The 16,815-nt window shown below is 42.1% G+C and overlaps 1 protein-coding gene across 3 annotated transcripts in view; it reads left to right on the top strand.

Moving 5' to 3' along the window:
- Positions 1-2,020: 2,020 nt before the first annotated feature.
- LOC147881731 (uncharacterized) overlaps positions 2,021-16,815 on the top strand; it is a 31,083-nt gene continuing 16,288 nt past the window's right edge. For all 3 annotated transcript variants that reach the window (XR_015543947.1, XM_087401652.1, XM_087401651.1), the window contains exons 1-10: positions 2,021-2,188; positions 2,846-2,874; positions 3,148-3,259; positions 3,521-3,618; positions 6,615-6,711; positions 6,928-7,017; positions 7,132-7,194; positions 10,226-10,300; positions 12,846-12,911; positions 13,018-13,095. Coding sequence is in view for 2 of the 3 variants with exons in the window: in XM_087401652.1 (XP_087257778.1) it covers positions 2,150-2,188; positions 2,846-2,874; positions 3,148-3,259; positions 3,521-3,618; positions 6,615-6,711; positions 6,928-7,017; positions 7,132-7,194; positions 10,226-10,300; positions 12,846-12,911; positions 13,018-13,095 (747 nt within the window). In the remaining variant the exon portion in view is untranslated. The remainder of the gene's footprint in view (positions 2,189-2,845; positions 2,875-3,147; positions 3,260-3,520; positions 3,619-6,614; positions 6,712-6,927; positions 7,018-7,131; positions 7,195-10,225; positions 10,301-12,845; positions 12,912-13,017; positions 13,096-16,815) is intronic.

Raw genomic sequence — 16,815 nt, 5'->3', positions numbered from 1 at the left:
GTTTTAGGGGTATAGAACACTTGCTCTGAGGATTTGGAGGTTGTATAACTATTGAGAGAGGTCCATGCCTTGAGTGTTTTGCACATGGGAAATTCAATCATGATACGTTGGTAGCATAGCGGGCTCTGCCACTACTAAGGATTCTTGTTTGTAGATTTAGGCCAGGTTGCTTTGCTTATATTGAGATGGAGTATGTAAATATATATTGGAGTATTATATTAAAAAATATGCATGTCTTCAACTCTTATTGGCTGGCCTCATAACAAGGACCCACTCATTTCAACCCGATAAGGACTATGCATGGCAACTAATGTAGCAAAGGACCTTGGCTAGCAACCTTAGTAAAGACGTCAACTGATGTCAATTTTGTATCCATTGCTAAGATGTACGGAGTGTAGGGATAAATATTTATGTGAGGGTGCATAGAGATGTGCAACATGGAGATCCAAATTCAAAGGAAGTGTTTAAAATATGTGTGTGTGTGTGTGTGTGTGTGAGAGAGAGAGAGAGACAGAGAGAGAGAGAGAGAGGAGAGAGAGAGCGCTTTAAAATTGACTGGAGACTTGATTTGATTTATGTGATCGAACCCAGACACCCACATCGAGAGGCCATCACGTTAACCAACTAGTCTATGTGTTGGGTGGCGAAAAATGGTTGGTGCAAGATGTCTCATTCCATTGAGACAATCTTTTAATGTCGAGGCAGATGTGTCGAGGCAGATGAGAGAGATGGAATTTTTAGCCTAAGGAGTGTTCTTTTCAAATGAAAAGTTGTGTCTCATCACAAATATTCATTAATAAAAAATAAATCGTACATACTTACTTTATATGAAAAATGAAAAAGATTCTCCATTTCTACTTTTTCATTTGACATCTAAAAGTTCCCAATGTTGGTAATGGACAAAGAAACACCCAATGACAATGAAATAATGTCAAATTTAGGCACTGGGTCCAATCATCTCTTCTCTTCTCTATCTCTATCTCTATCTCTATATTTCTAACAGAGAAGGGTGCCATGTGGCAAGCAATGGCACCACTCTTCCTTGCAAGTTGAGACCGGCATGCCTCTAATTTCAAAATCACCAACGTAAATTCCCTCGCACATCTAATGCCCGTGCAAAAGTATGGGTATAGAACTGATTTAAGTTTATTACTAGGATTGAGGTCAAACTAGAGAGAGAGAGAGAGAGAGAGAGAGAGAGAGAGAGAGAGAGAGAGAGAGAGAGCACATGTGTGTTAGAGATTGCAATTAGTTAGGAATGCTGTAACTGGAAATAGGGACACATGGCTTATTCTAGATCTTATCGAATTTATAGGCACATAATCGATGGAGTGCAAGGGCTCATTGTGGTGGCTTTTCACTGGTTGTCGGATCATTGCTTACCCTTACTTGCTCGTGCAGTCCGATTGCAATCTTCAGGCATGGTTTGGGCTTCTGTTTTCGATTCATGTGCCACATGAGCTACGTGTTGCTTGAAGGGCATCAAAGTTTTGTTTCAGTTTCGAGTGCGGGTTTTTTCTATGTGAGGCTTAAACACCCATTAGTGAGAAGAAGAAGAAGAAGAAGAAGAAGAAGAAGAATGCTGTAACGTGGGGTGACAAGGCACAGGGCGTTGATGGGGGGGATCAGGTGTGGATACTAGGGATTGAACTCAAAACATGCAACGACGTAGAGTCACTCTCGTGGTTCAAAAGCAAAGCTGGTGATCAAAAAGGGTGCTTGGCACAAAAAGTTTGAAAGGAGAGGAGAGAGATAGAGAGAGAGAGAGAGGGAGGAGAGAGAAACGTTTGAAATTTGAAATAATAGCCATGGAGGAGTGAGAGGGGATGGGTATGAAGCCGGCAGTATAGTAGGACAAGGCCTGTCTTTTCATTTCACTCTATTCTCAAAAACTTAACAAACAAACAAACTTAATAACAAACCAAACTAATAAGAAGCAGAAGCCAGAAGAAGAAGAAGAAGAAGAAGAAGAAGAAGTAGCAGCAGAAGCACCACCATCCCTCCCACCCACCCTCCCTCCCTCCATCCATCCATCCCCATCTCCTTCCACATCTCCCATCCTTCCTTCTCTCCATGGCCTTAGATCTACCCTCCTCCCTCCCATTTCACCGCATTGCCTCCTGATCTTCTCCGCCTCCCCCCCCCCCCCATGGGCTTCACTGACCTCCCACGCGACGCAGACCTCCAGGTTACTTCTCTTCTCCTCGCTTCCTTCTCCCGTTTTCCGTCTTTTCCTGCCGGCATTCCTGTCCACCAGAAGTGAAGGTCGGAGAGAGAGAGAGAGAGAGAGAGAGAGAGAGAGAGCAGGCGGGGGGAAGTGAGGGGGCAATAGCGAGAGAGATTCCATCTCCGAGCACTTCTTCCCCTTACATCTGCTTGCTAGAAGCCACATTGCCCGTTTGAGCTCACATCTGCTCAGATTTTCGTACCGTTCCTTAACCACCATAATGTTGGGTCACAACACCGCCAAAAATCGCTTCGCTTTGCGCTGTGACCCGGTAATTCGCTGTCAAAGCGAGTTAGTCGTCAAGGTCACTTCGCAGTGTGTCGAACTTATGCTCCTCTAGCCTTCGCGACAGAAAGTTTCAAACTGTACATCGTAATATCCTGTGTGCCGAATTCACATTAGTCAATCTACAGGAGCGGGCGCCACTATCCAACGAGTGCTCTCGGCTTGGTCGATTGTTTCGAGAATATGCGACTGTGTAAAACGTCGGATCGTTTATATTTGCTTTGGGAAGCGGAAACAATTGTGCTCCTTTTTATCACGGCAGCGATTAGATCCTTCCACATGCTTGGTTCGTTTCGCAAGGCTCGTGCTAATACTTGCTATTGCATTTTGCAGCCTGCAATGGATACGGGTTTCATATCGGGGTAAACATATTCAGCCCTTCTACATCGTCATCTCATTTAATTCCAAAATTGAACGATTAAGAACGAAATGAGATTAACAGGTCCCTCTGTCTAAAAGGAAGATCTAGTCGCTCACTCTGAATGGTCCAAATTGACGATTAAAAGTTAAACGTGCACATTTGTGCTAGTGACCTGAAACTTGCTCAGTCATGTAGTACACGCTGTGAATGAGCACCTCCATATATATGCTCCTGATGATAATGCAGAAGATGGCTGTCATTGATTTTTGTGCAGGGAAATTGTCTTCGCAGACACAAACAATTTGGATCACTGCATCAAATACCTCAATCAATCTCTAGTGACATTTGGTTTCCCTGCAGCACTCGATTTCTTTTCCAGCAATCCTGTAAACTCCTTGTAACTTGAACTGTGTTATATGTTAAATTTCGATTGACGAAAAGGCACCTCTTGATTCCCCGGATGGGTTACTATCCCAAACTTGGATTTGAACTGTGTTATATGTTAAATTTGGATTGACGAAAAGGCACCTCTTGATTCCCCGGATGGGTTACTATCCCAAACTTGGATTTGATATTTTGATTCATGAGTAGCAGGATTACTGTACAGCGTCACAAAAGCGTCCCCTGTTGTTATTATCTTATCACAGGCATTGGTCGTGCGCACCTGCAATTGCATTTATGCTTTATTACAGCAGCGTCAGAAGGATATCGAGTTTCGGGAATCAGCAAATGAACAGAGACAAAGGTAACAGAGATTGTGGATTGGTCTTTGCAAATGATTTTTTAAACAATCTGTTCTTGCTTCACATTGATAATCTCTAAAATGTTTCTGAATTCCACCTTTGAGCTTGTCCGGAAGTTTAATGTAGTTTCAATTTTAAAAGGGAGAAATTAGTAATATCAGCGATAGCGAATGAAAATTTCCATACATGTCCTAAGGTGACCATTACGATCAATGGGAGAGCCAGACTGCTATGATGTGGTCTCTCATGTTTATGTAGTGTCTCTCATCGAACTCGTAGAATGTGATGTGGGATTAGATGAAATCTCTATGATCTGAGATGGGACGTTCAATTGCTTGTTTGGGCTGCTGAACCATTAGGTTTGATGGAAAGAGGTGATGTGTCTGTGTGTGGCAGTTGACCTCAATAGCCCCCTTTCGGGCACAAGTAAGTTTGAACTGTGAGGTCAGAAATCTGAGGTGAAGGCGGAGGATCCCATGATGTAGTCCACACACTGTGACCATCCGTGTGGCAGGATGTCTCTCTCTGATCCTGGCCATCTCTGTAACCCATTGTAGATGAGCAGCTCATGAATGGTGCACGTGTCCAGTAAATATCCCCCATATTGTCTGACAATGGACCCAGTGCGTACATCCTCCAATCTGCGACTGAACCCCCCGTTTTCCGTCTTGGAAATCTGGAGTCGCTGCCTACATGTCCCTGGTCTTGGCATTTAAGTCCCCTATGAGTAGGACCTTCCCCCAACTATACGTATCCTTGGATGTCTTCATAAAGTGCCAAGAAAGGTGAAACCTGTCCCCTCCAATTCTGGCACAATCGGATGTCTGGTGGAAAGCAGCATGTTGCGATGTACATATGTGAGGATGGGGCCTTCCTCGACAATCGAATCCACATGTAGCGGGCATGCTTAGCTGTTCTTATGACTGTTATGTGTGTCTGGAGGTGTGAGTGGAAGAGAATTGCCACCCCCTGATCCACACTCTTCCATTGCTGCGGGATCTCTGATCAGTGTATGGACAGCCATGTGTACCCATGTAATATGGGCAGCCCCTTCTATGGGCTTTGGTGTGTGTTGGTGTATACTATGAGATCTTTCCCCTGGAAACTTGAAAGTCTCAGAAAAGTTGCTGGGTGAGGACCATAAAGTCCCGTTGCCATTTCAGAAAGCAAAGGACATAGCACTAGTGGTCCCACAGGCTGTGTACTATTTAGGATGGGGTGGGGGTTGCTGTCCCTGAATGATGACTCTACCGTGCCTTTATACCACCAATTTGTCCTTTTTCCGTTGCCTCCATCACCTCTCAATGCCCTTTCCGCTGCTCTATAGACGTGGAGAGGTCATGGAGAGGATTGAATGCTGGAGAGGTTAAGAGCATAAACACATTATTGCACGGGCAGCATGCACAGGTCTAGAGGGATTGGGATGCTTGCCTATGCAATATGTGAAATGCTTTTTAACTAATTAGTATAATTAGTTAACAATAATACCCGACCTCCCGCCGCGCCCCCATGCCCTGCGGAATAAAACTGGGGGGATCCCAAGGGGGGGGAAAAAACCAAAAGTAGGACCCCCTTATGGGTAAGAGGTATCCCGAAAAGATCCTTAACCTGAGGTACATCCCGGTGGATCTTACTATGCTCTGCTTCCATTGCCTTCATTTGGGTAGTGATCATTTCATTAAAAGTAGAAACAAGCTGTGGCATATGTGGAGATGTATTGCATTTTTAAAATGTCTTTTTATGACTTCTTAGTTATTAGTGCTTTCCATGTCTTGAAATTTCATCTCCATTGCTGCAAGTAGCAGCTTAGGGTCTTTAATCTCTTGCAGTAGCTGAGAAATCTGCTCTTGTAGACCTGAAATGCTTGTGTTCTGTCATGTTGTCTTTGGTACACTTTCTTGAATGGGACTGGTGTAGGGATTGAAGCAATGGTTGAGTTGGAATATTTTCCTGTTGGAGTCAATGCAAAAGTCTTCAGCTTCGAGCATTCCATGTCGATGTGTTTTCCCTTCAACCCCTTTTCTATATATCAATCCTGAGTTGGCCTAGGCCCTTAGCCCTACTTAGGGAGGGGACTCCTCCCCCCTTGCCCCCAAGCAGCCTGGGCAAGCTCAGTTGAGTTGATGAGGAAGGGTAGCAGAGGTAATAAGGGGCAGCCTGAGCTTCACTTTGCAGAGGTGAGGCATAGACGACTGCTGTGATGTATGCTCCAAGGGCATGTTTGCCTACCTTGGGATACAGGTGATGCTGTGTTATGACCTTTAGAATTGTAGGGAATGTGGAATCGTAAGTGTTGAGCATGTGGCACTCAGTCAAAGGCATTCTAGGAGTCAACAAGGCACTTATACATCCTCTGATATTTTTTTCTGGCATCCGCTATGATGGTGCATAATGTGAAGATGTGATCCAAGGTGGGGTGCGCAGAGACAGAGACAGAGACAGAGAGAGAGACAGAGAGAGAGAGAGAGAGAGAGAGAGAGAGAGAGAGAGAGAGAGACACTCCAAAGTTTCCATCTTGGACTCGAGAATGCCAAAATTTAAGATGTCTTATTGGACTTGATTTAGGACATTCCATCTCAGAAATTAGTTTTAACAGTATCCTCCTTGGGAATCTCAGAGCATCACATGAAAATTACAGGCACACTTTAAATATTTGAGGCTTATGCTGTTGTAATTATGATAATTATACTGCCCTTTGTATTCATTTTTATTCCCTGTCTGGTATGCTAAGGTCTCCTCAGGGTTATATGCTGATTGTCTAGGGACAACTGAGGAGTGAATGATCCTGTGCTTTTTCACAAATCCTTCTATTGTGCTGCATTCTTGTGATATCTGTGGCAGCACATGGAAATTTGTCGTTCTTATCTATGGTATTTAGAGAGAAACACATCATGACAATGGCAGCACGTGGAAATTTGTGTTCTTTATCCATGGTATTTAGAGAGAAACACATAACGACAATGGAAGTCTGATAGCCTGACCCTTGGTGCTAACACAGGCTTCTTTCTGATATGGCTCGGTTGGAAGCCAAAGTGGAACGCTTGGAGGGTCAGCTTTCTTCCAAAGAACGCGAATTAGCTGCACTCACACGGGCAGTATGTTTTGTGATTTTATGCAGACTGTTTTTTGCATTCATTAGACTCATGGTTCATACAGGAGTGAAACCATGGAGCCTTGGTTCTTCATTCAAACTTTTAACTAATCAGGGGAGGATGAAAGGAAGATTTTGATGTCCACTTTCAAGAGAAACCATTTTCTGCATATATCTATTTCATCATAGTTGCTTAAAAAGCATATATTTTGTAAAACAGGAGCAGAAAGCATCAGCTGCATTCAGAGCTCAAATCGAGAAGCTTCAGCAAGAGCGTGATGAGTTTCAGCGCATGGTCATCGGAAATCAAGTACATCCAGATATCAGATTAATTATTACATTATTTATGAAAGAGATTTCCAGGGCTTTATCTTTCTTTTTTGGGGCTGGTCAGATATAATACATTGAAATGATTTTGTAACAGCAAGTTCGTACACAGCAACTTCATGAAATGAAAAAGAAGGAGAAAGAATACATCAAATTGCAGGCAAGTGCTTGTTGGATTTAATTTATAGATAATCATAGTCACAACTCCTATATCTTTTCAGTTCTAAGTAAAGTTCTAAGTGACGTTTTTTGTTGATGTTGTGGTCTTGCGAGAATCAATGGTTCAACTAAAGGCTTGTTGATATGTGTTTGTGTCATGTTAGCTTCTACTTGATAGTAATAAGGGATCCACAAGATGAGTTGCTTGAAAATTTAAACAAGGGCTGGATGTGAAGCTTTAAAGTTTTGCAGAATTCTTCTTGCTGAATTGAAGTGTTCGTGCGAGAATCAATGGTTCAACTAAAGGCTTGTTGATATGTGTTTGTGTCATGTTAGCTTTTACTTGATATTAATAAGGGATCCACACGATGAGTTGCTTGAAAATTTAAACAAGGGCTGGATGTGAAACTTTAAAGTTAAGCAGAATGGCTTGGCCTATCCGCTGGTAGAATAGACCACCTCCGAGGTTGTTAGCCCCTGTTCCTGAGGCAACCTAGGCAGTGAGCCGATACCCTGGGAACAGGCTGTGTTTTCTAAACAACCTTTTCATTGTATTTACCATCTTCGTCCCTTTACGGAGGCTAGAAGCATGGGGTTTTTTCAAGCATTAATAGAAGTTTTCTTTTCTCTGGAAAAGAAAATAAAGTTTCGCGAATTTCTTCTTGCTGAATCCTTCGATTTTAGAACTTCCATTGCAGTAGAGTGTAAGCAATGAGTGAACCTTACTCTGCCCCACGTTTGCTCATTACTCTTACAGCAATCCAATTATTTCAACCCCTCTTCCCACAACACACCCCGACCTTCCCTCCGCAAAAGAAAAAGTCTTTCTATTAAGTATTGAAAAATGTGATTGCACAAAGATATAGCGTATAGACCATAAGGAAAAGGTAAATGGGAGAAATTATAGAGATATTGAGTGTGATACCTATGAAAAACAGCATTGATGCAATAAAGATGGGCAGCTAGTAAAGTTTTCGTTGTGGTTGGAGTTGGGGACCATGCGTGCTAGTGGACAGCGGTGGTTTTAGTCGTAGATCCCTTGCAAATTAAGGTCCACTCATATAAACATGACGGCGTTATAAGATAAATGTGATGTAACCGCGAAGCATGTAGGAGCGACAATCCTATTAGATGTGTCAAGCGACACAATATGAGAGCATTATTGAGATAAATGTGTCAAGCGACAATCCTATCAAATGTGTCAAGCGTCACAATATGAGAGCATTATTGAGATAAATGTGATGTAACCACCCACAAATTGTGTTTGTCAATGTAATTTAGAATGATGAGTATGGGGCACTAGATCCTCACTCTTTGAGTCACTTACCGATGCGTGAGTGTGCCAGGCCAATGCCATTGGAGACGTGGCTTATAAAGGCATTGGTTCTTAGGTAAGGTGAAAGGAATTTCGAGAGAAGCGGTGCAATAGATCCATGATGTTATGCCAATGATTGAAGCTCTCGAATGGTCCTAAAGACAAATTCTTTGGCTCTTAACATGTTGGTGACAATGCACTCCGCTTGATAATTACCATTTGAGTAACCGAAAGATCAATGTGCCAGCACTTACTCCCCACGTTTAATCTAAAAGAAGTCATTGAAAACTTGTGAGTTTTAGAAAGAATATATGGTCAAGTTTAGATTGCTGCCATGCCTAGTTTCCTCGTTTGAATGCACTATTTAATTTGAGTTGTGTAGTTTGAATGCACTATTTAATTTGAGTTGTGTAGCCAAGGAACTCTTGTGGATCAGCCTTAATACTTTGATGACCCAAGTAAAAAATGGTATGTCCTATAGTCAAGACGACATGAAATTTTGTATGCACGGTCCTTGTTTTAACCGGGATCAACAAATTATGTGCTTAATCTTAGACTACTCGCACTCGATCAATGTGAGATGGCTATTAAGCGCTTGAGGACCTAAGATAGCTGACTACATAGGTCCATTGGAAATTAAAGTTTTAGCAAGGTTACGCAGAGAAGATCATGAGTAGAGGGGCTTACAAGGGTAAAAATCTGCCCCTTCATTGTGTAACCCTTCATGATCTTATGCCCATGAGGCCAGACATAAAAGGTTGACCTACCCTCTTACACACTTACTTCAAAAGGCTCTTGTTGGCAGCCCAAAACATTAGTTGCTCTCTCATTGTCGATGACACACTCCAGACCTGACAAAGGCGGATGGGGACTTTCGCTTGAGGAACTTCTGTCAAGACTCCTTAAAGTTACTACTAAACAGAATGTTTAGTAATTCTTCCTCATTCTGACGGATGAAATCACTGTACTGCGATGGACTAGACAATGATAGTCTTGTTGGGTCTCTGTCTCAGTTGGAAGGGGATGCTTGGTCTCAAATCTGAGTTACGGCGCAATGCCTTACACTCATCCTCTTACTAGGCTACTAGCTATTGCAAGGGATGGATCCAATGGGTGGTGGGTGGGTGGAGTTGGTGGTGTAGGGGCAAGATTCAAGAGTGACATTGCAAAGGGAGTGTGTGATCAAAGCAGTTCTATCTTCTTGCAGGGGTGCAATTAACATCAGCAAGCAAAGTAAAGATGCAAGCGACGTAGGAAGAAGTTAGCTTGTGATGTGTTCGGTGGAAAGCTAAAGAACAAGTAGGTATTGTTGGCTCGGGGGTGGTAGTGGTATGGAGAAGTTAGTGTTGTGAGAAGCTAAGGTAGGGGGATCCCATGGGATAGACAACCATTCTGGAACCTCTTCCATGTGGGAAACAAGTGAGCCCACTTAAAGAAGGCCATTTGTTTGTTTGCTACACCTCTGATAAAGCAATATCTTAGAACAATTTAACAAATGTTGAGTTTTGATAGCTACTTTTGTAACTTTCTCAGCACTAGTGAATGTAAGCGATTTTTAAATTAATATTTGCCACAATCAATGAAGGATTTCTAGGTCTGGTAGAATGTCATTTTCATAACGTTTTTGGAAAAGATATTGTTATCCACAATTGATATGATTGTTTAGATTATTCTTGATGAGCTAAGTTTTTTGTTGTTTTGGTTATTCTTGGAACAGGAGAAGCTTAATCAAGTCTTAATGGAGAAGAAAAAGGAGTCAAAATCAGGGATGGAAATCATGAACTTGTTGCAGGTATTTTATTTAGAGGACAAACGACATCATTTTGCATGTAGGTCTATTGCAATCAAAAGTTAAAAATTATGACTTTCCAATAGTATAGAATGTGATTGATTATAATAGGAAGTAACATAAAGATAAAGGGGAGTATTTGTGCTGCAAATACCAAAGCTTCTCATAGTCTATAAGTAGGTATGTTGAAGAGCCTACAAATATTGTACAAGGATAGTGGAGCAGGATGACAAATGAAGTGCTGACAACATCTTGCATGTCTAGTCAATGTTTGAACAATAGGCTTGGTTTCTTTGGATGTTCAACAATTTCATGATCTAGTGAGTGGTACTTGTGATGGTTGTTTCTTGGGGTATGAGGATAAAGTCTATGGTGCAGTCATCCACCTTAGGTGCGTTGGGTATATGGAATCTGTTTGAGCTCTCTCATGGGCATGTGGATGGCCCTGCATGTTGATATGCCCATGTGGCTGCTATATCACACTTTGGCACTTATAGCACATAATTCTTGTTGTCATTTTTGACAACTTAAGGACTCTACTTAAATTTGCTAGTTTTCAATAGTTCGGGAGGAATTTGAGGAGGTATCTCCCATTTAGATATTGACTATTTGAACTCTCTTTCCCTCTTCCCATGAGAAGAGTCACTGTTTTTTGGGGTTTTTCGTTTGCCCATCTAAAAGGAGGTTTCATAAGGACTTTGAGTAGTGTTTGGGGGTTCTCAAATCTACAACCTTTGATTTCCCTGGGATGTGACATGCTTGCATGTCTTTGTCTCATATTGTCAATCAATATACTTTTTTTCTTTCTACTTTTTAAATGTGTCTCATATTTTATATGTAGGAATGTTATTCTACTGCACATGCTTGCTGAGTTCTCTTTTGTTCTTACATGCTTCGTATCATCAACTCATTGCAATACAATTGATCGTCCTAAATTTTTAAGTCATATTGACATTTCTTATAATAAATTAGATAGAGGGTTCGATGCTTCGCAAGAACTTTGGCCTTTTAAATGCTATCGACACACAATTGCACATTCCGAGTAGTGCATCGTGTTTGTTGAGTTGTCTCTTGGGGTGGCGGAGGGCATGGTCTCCTCGATCTCTGTATCCGATGGGCTACGTCAAGGGTGACACCTTGTCTTTGGCGGTTTCCTCTGAGGAGGGCTAAGATAAACCGGACCATAATCGTGTGTGCTCTTGTCACTCTCTGTGCCGCATGTGGTATGTGCGCCTCTTGATTGGTAGCATTGTGGCGATGGCTCTCATTGCTAATCCATGGGGAGAGAGAGAGAGAGAGAGAGAGAGAGAGAGAGAGAGAGAGATGGGTCTATAACCTGATACCAAGCTTATGATCCACTGCATCATCACTATCATCATATGTGTCATCAAAGTACAAAGCAAAATCCAGCCCAGTATCGTGGAGAGAGTTTATTAAAAGTCTTTGAAAGACCAAAGGGTATATGAGACTGAAGTTAACGTGATACAATGAGCTACTAAGGTGGAGCCTCTAATTGGGCATCATCACCCACAATGAATACAACATAATCAAATTGTGTCAAATGTAACATGAAAGGAATAAGGAATTGTGGCCGAGTGGGGATCAGTGGTAAATGCGGCTGAGATGACAGGAAACCTATGATGGAGCGTGGGCAGTTGTTTGTGTGTGTAGTCCGTTTTGGTCTCCTAACAAAGCTCTTACGTCTAACAAGAGCAACTATAACGACCGTTGGTCATTTCCCCGATCTAAAGTGAACATGAAGGGGAGGTCTTCCCAAGTATGATCGTGCGTTAGCATGCTGTAAAGTTTGTCGTGTAATTGGCTGTGGATCTCGGGCTTGCCGACTATCGGTTGTCTGCTGGTCTGTATGGTTTGACTGGAAAACTTCCATGATCATGCACTTGGTAGAGTCTGGCTGTGTGCCTTGACCCTTTCTTTTATCTTGCGCAAGTGCTCTTTGCGAGAAAGAAAGAAAGAAAGATGTATTAACGTCTGCAAGAGGCCTCACGAGCCTATGAGACAAAGTGCAAAACCAAAAGGTAACTCGTACATGCCACTAAGGCTGAAGCAAAGGGCTCACTAAGGCCCTTCCTGAAAGCTAAAGTGCTAAGCTAATGAAAAAAATAGTAGAGTAGCAAAATAGAAGAGTATCAGGTGCTCAAAGCTAATGCTCCTAGTACCTACCCAGGTTCCATATATCCAGGTAACCTGGTGGCTCTTTGAGGAGCTCTCGTGTTTGTGTATGTGTGTGTGAGAGAGAGAAAGAAAGAAAGAAAGAAACTATTATTATCGTCCTCTGGGGGCCTGAAATCGACCCATGGGACCCAATGGAATGTTACAAAAAGAGAGAGAGAGAGAGAGAGAGAGAGAGACTCTTGTGAGTGCGCGCACAAATAATGCGCATATGTATATGTGTGTATGTATGCATGCATGCATGCATGTGTATCTACAAGGTTATTTTTATGTAACTTGTGCTTTCTAGATGTGATGCCAATTTCCTATGTCTTGGTGTAAATTGATCTCCTTAATTCTTATGTTGGTTGTATAGAAAGAAGGACGGCAACGCGGTACTTGGAATGGAAAGAAAGCTGATGGGGACTTCTACAAGATGATTGTAAGCAAGGATGTTTTCTTTGCTAACAAAAGTGAAGATTTTCATTTCATTCTTTTGAGTTTATTTTGTAGGGATTAACCCTCTAATTTTTTCCCTTTGAAACTAGGTCGATGCCTATGAATCCAAAAAGCATGAGCTTATGGCAGAGAACTCTGATCTTCGGGCTCTTCTACGAACAATGCAGGTGATCTTTGCTTCTCTAGTTTTATTTTGTTTTCTAGGTGTCATTTCACATAGATATCTAAGTTTAAATCTGAACTTTGACCGTTGTGGACTCAGGTATTATAGGGCCACATAGATATCTAAGTCGAAATTTGAACTTTGACTGTTGTGGAGTCAGGTGTTATAGGGCCACAACAAGCAGGATTGTTCTCATGACAAAAATTGTTGTGAGGAGACGGTGGTTGTGGTTAGTCCCATTGCATCCTCCTCCCCGACCAAAATGACTTACATTGTCATCGAGGAGATTAAGGATAAGTGGGCCATGTTCTAGTTTTATTCAGATAGGTGAGCAGAAGGTTGTGAACTTTACAGATTCCAAGAGCTTAGCTGATATTATCCCTGCCAGTGTAGGGTAGAGTCCCCAACTTACTCTCTTGCCCATAGAGTTAGTCGCCTTGAATTTTCAATGGCCAAAGTATTGTATTTGTGGTTTCACCTAACTACAAGAAGAAGGGTCTGGATATCACCATTCCAGCAGTGTTTCTTGTTGATTATAAATATCAGCCAGCTAGGTGAATGGGGAGTTATGTTGAGTGGGGACGTTTACCTAATCTTTGTCAATTTGGCCTCAGAATTCTCAGCCAACAATCCACATCAAGAGCTTTGTTACAGAAGTTCAAGGTTTGTTTTTAAGATATTGATCTTACGGTTTACCACCATTGTTACTGCCAGTACGGCCAGAGGATGACATGGACACACAATTGTAGAAGTTGTTAAGAGCAAGGCTTCATCAAGTGCATGAATTTCCCATTTACAGCTGTCCATACATTTTGTCAAGGAAACGGATAATACAGTCAGGTGTGTACTTTAGCTCACATTCAACAGTCAACAGACCTCAGTTCTTGGCCAGTCCAGTTGACCATCCGGTCTACTGCTACAGGCCCGTCAAACAGCTTGACTAGGTCAGACTGGTTAGGTGCAATGGACTTGGTCCAGATCTGGTCATTGGCTGAGCCTGGTTGGCCAGGGTTAGGGATAGAATGCCTAATATAAAGGAGGCAACTACCTCAGTCTTTGCATCCATCTGAAACCCTCTTCATCGAGGCACACAAGAGCATACACAGAGCTGTAGCAGCCTTCATCTCCCTCAGTTTTGATACATGGCTGTATTTTGCTTAGCACCTGATGGAGTTTGTGCTCTAACTGGAGCCACACTTTCCCAATTCCATGGATGAATATAGTGAGTTCTTTTCGAGGTTCCAGTTGCTGTCATATTATGTTAGTTCATTGATAGTAAACTGTTGGTTGTGTTTTGGAAAGAGTTTCTGTTCGTTTTTTCGCCACATGCTGGTGCTACAGTGGAGCACCTAAAAAACCCAGAGCACCTGTTAGCATCATTTCAGCTTGAAGATTGAACTTCTTGTCATGTGATTGTTTTTTCGCCGCATGCTGGTGCTACAGTGGAGCACCTAAAAAACCTGGAGCATCTGTTAGCATCATTTCAGCTTGAAGATTGAACTTCTTGTCATGTGACATGATCATGATTCGTGCATCCTTTTCAATTCTGAAATATGACCATTGACTCTTGAATCTTCAATGATGTGTTGTTGATTTTCTGATTTAGAGACTAGTAATTTGTTTCAAATTTCATGTTCTAAGTGACATATCACATGTCTGTGCACTATGTTTGATGAGTTTCTTTCAAGCATTGGAGTTCTCGTGGTAATAAACTAAAATGTTTATTTTTTGGGGATTTTTTTTCTAAATTTATTAGTACCCTATTATGCACCAAACGTTTTTACAGACATTTCGAGATGGCCCTGAAACGTTTCCGACACCCCGAAACCCGTTTCGAAATGTGCCGTTTCAAAACTCCTTGATTGGGCTGGAGACCGGGACACTTGGCCTTCCACGACTGGCTACTGTTTTCTACTGGGTTAGGGGTCATTTCTTGGCTCAGTAAGAAGCTATTACACAAAAACCTGTTTACTCCTAGCTTGTTACGTCGAATCACGGGCGCAGGCACATTGAATCACCTCCTAGCCGTTCTCAGTGGTCGTAAGCTTTCTCGTCTAAATTTTTTTACGTTGAAGCTCTTGCTTACTAAATCTCCACCAAGCCCCAAATTTCCCTAGATGGATCTAGTATGCCACATGTCTTCATTTTAGGGTCCCTCCTTAATGCATCATTTACCCCTCTCTTGGGATATCATTAAAACTATTTGCCCCTTGGTACATTTCATGCATTTGGGTCCCTTAGCCTTAGATCCACCTAGTCTAGTGCCATGTTACCCTCACCAAGGACCTTGACCTTGATTCCTTTTGATCATTTACATGAAGCCCAAACAAATATAATACAAACATTGATCCTTTAAAGGAAAATGTCGATTGACCATTTCGAGGTCATGTTACCTCGACTTGAGCGTAACATTCCTTCCCTCTTCAGGCATCGGCATCCTCGATGATAAAGTCTGGGAACATTCTCCGTAACTGGTATACGGATTCCCAGGTAGCTTCTGATAGAGGTGGACCATGCCATGCAACCAACACCGTGGGTATCTTCCGATTGCGTACTTGCATTGTTCTTCGGTCCAGGATTCTTGTTGGTTTGCGTCTTGCATTATCCTCTATCTCCTGAAACGGTTTGCGTCTTGCATTATCCTCTATCTCCTGAAACAAAACAACACCTTCGATTAGTGAGTCGCCTGTATGCAAAAATTTCTTTAAACGAGAAACATGAAACACCGGGTGCACCTTACAACCCTGTGGCAATTCTAATTTATAGGCTACCTTGCCTATTCTTTTTAGAATTAACCATGGCTCATAATATCGAGGTCATAACTTAGCACACTCTCCTACAGTCAAAGACTTAGTGCGAAGGAACTATGAGAAAAACTTTTTCTCATTCCTTAAATTCTCTAGCGGATCGGTTTTCATCTGCATACGCCTTAGCTCTATCCATAGCTTGGCGGATGTTAGCTCTCGCAAGTGCTAGCATCTCACGCATCTGAACCACAAAGTTCGCTGCACTAGGTACTTTCTGAGGTATTCCAACTATAGTTGGATTTGCTGGTCTATAACCATAGTTCCGCTCAAAAGGATTGAACCTTGTAGAGGAATGTTTTCTATCATTGTAGGCTAATTCTAACAATGGCAACCACTTGTCCTATGTATGTTGTCTCAATGACACATATGCTCTAAGTATATCCTCTAAAATTTGGTTGATTCTTTCTGTCTGACCATCCGTTTCTGGATGATCCCCACTACTCATTCCCAACTGAGTCCTTAGTGGCTCAAAGACCGCAATCCAAAAATGACCGGTAAATTTGACATCTTGGTCTAACACTATGGATTTGGGTAATCCATGCAAACGAAATATATGTCTAATAAACAAATCTGCCACTTGTGGTGCACTAACAGACTCTCTAGTTGGAATGAAATGAGCCATCTTGGTAAAACGATCAACCACCACAAGGATAGAATCATATCCACCTTGTGTCGTAGGCAGACCTACAATAAAGTCCATGGAAATGCTCTCCCACCTATCCAGTCTCCAAGGGCTGTAAAAGTCCGAGTGGCTTTACCCGCTCTGCCTTACTTACATGACACGAAAAACGTGTCACATATTCATGAATATGCTTTTCATCTTTGGCCAAAAGAAATCTTGTCTCAGGAGATTATATGTCTTCTTGACTCTTAGATGTCCCGCACATGGGCTATCATGGCACTGTTGAATGACTCTC

The sequence above is a fragment of the Dipteris shenzhenensis genome, chromosome 30 (genome assembly GCF_047967505.1).
Source record: "Dipteris shenzhenensis isolate YYH24624 ecotype China chromosome 30, Dip_SZ_1.0, whole genome shotgun sequence".
Classification (NCBI taxonomy): Eukaryota; Viridiplantae; Streptophyta; class Polypodiopsida; order Gleicheniales; family Dipteridaceae; genus Dipteris; species Dipteris shenzhenensis.
Note: the sequence above shows the minus strand (reverse complement) of the source record. Positions and strands in the feature narration are given on the sequence as shown.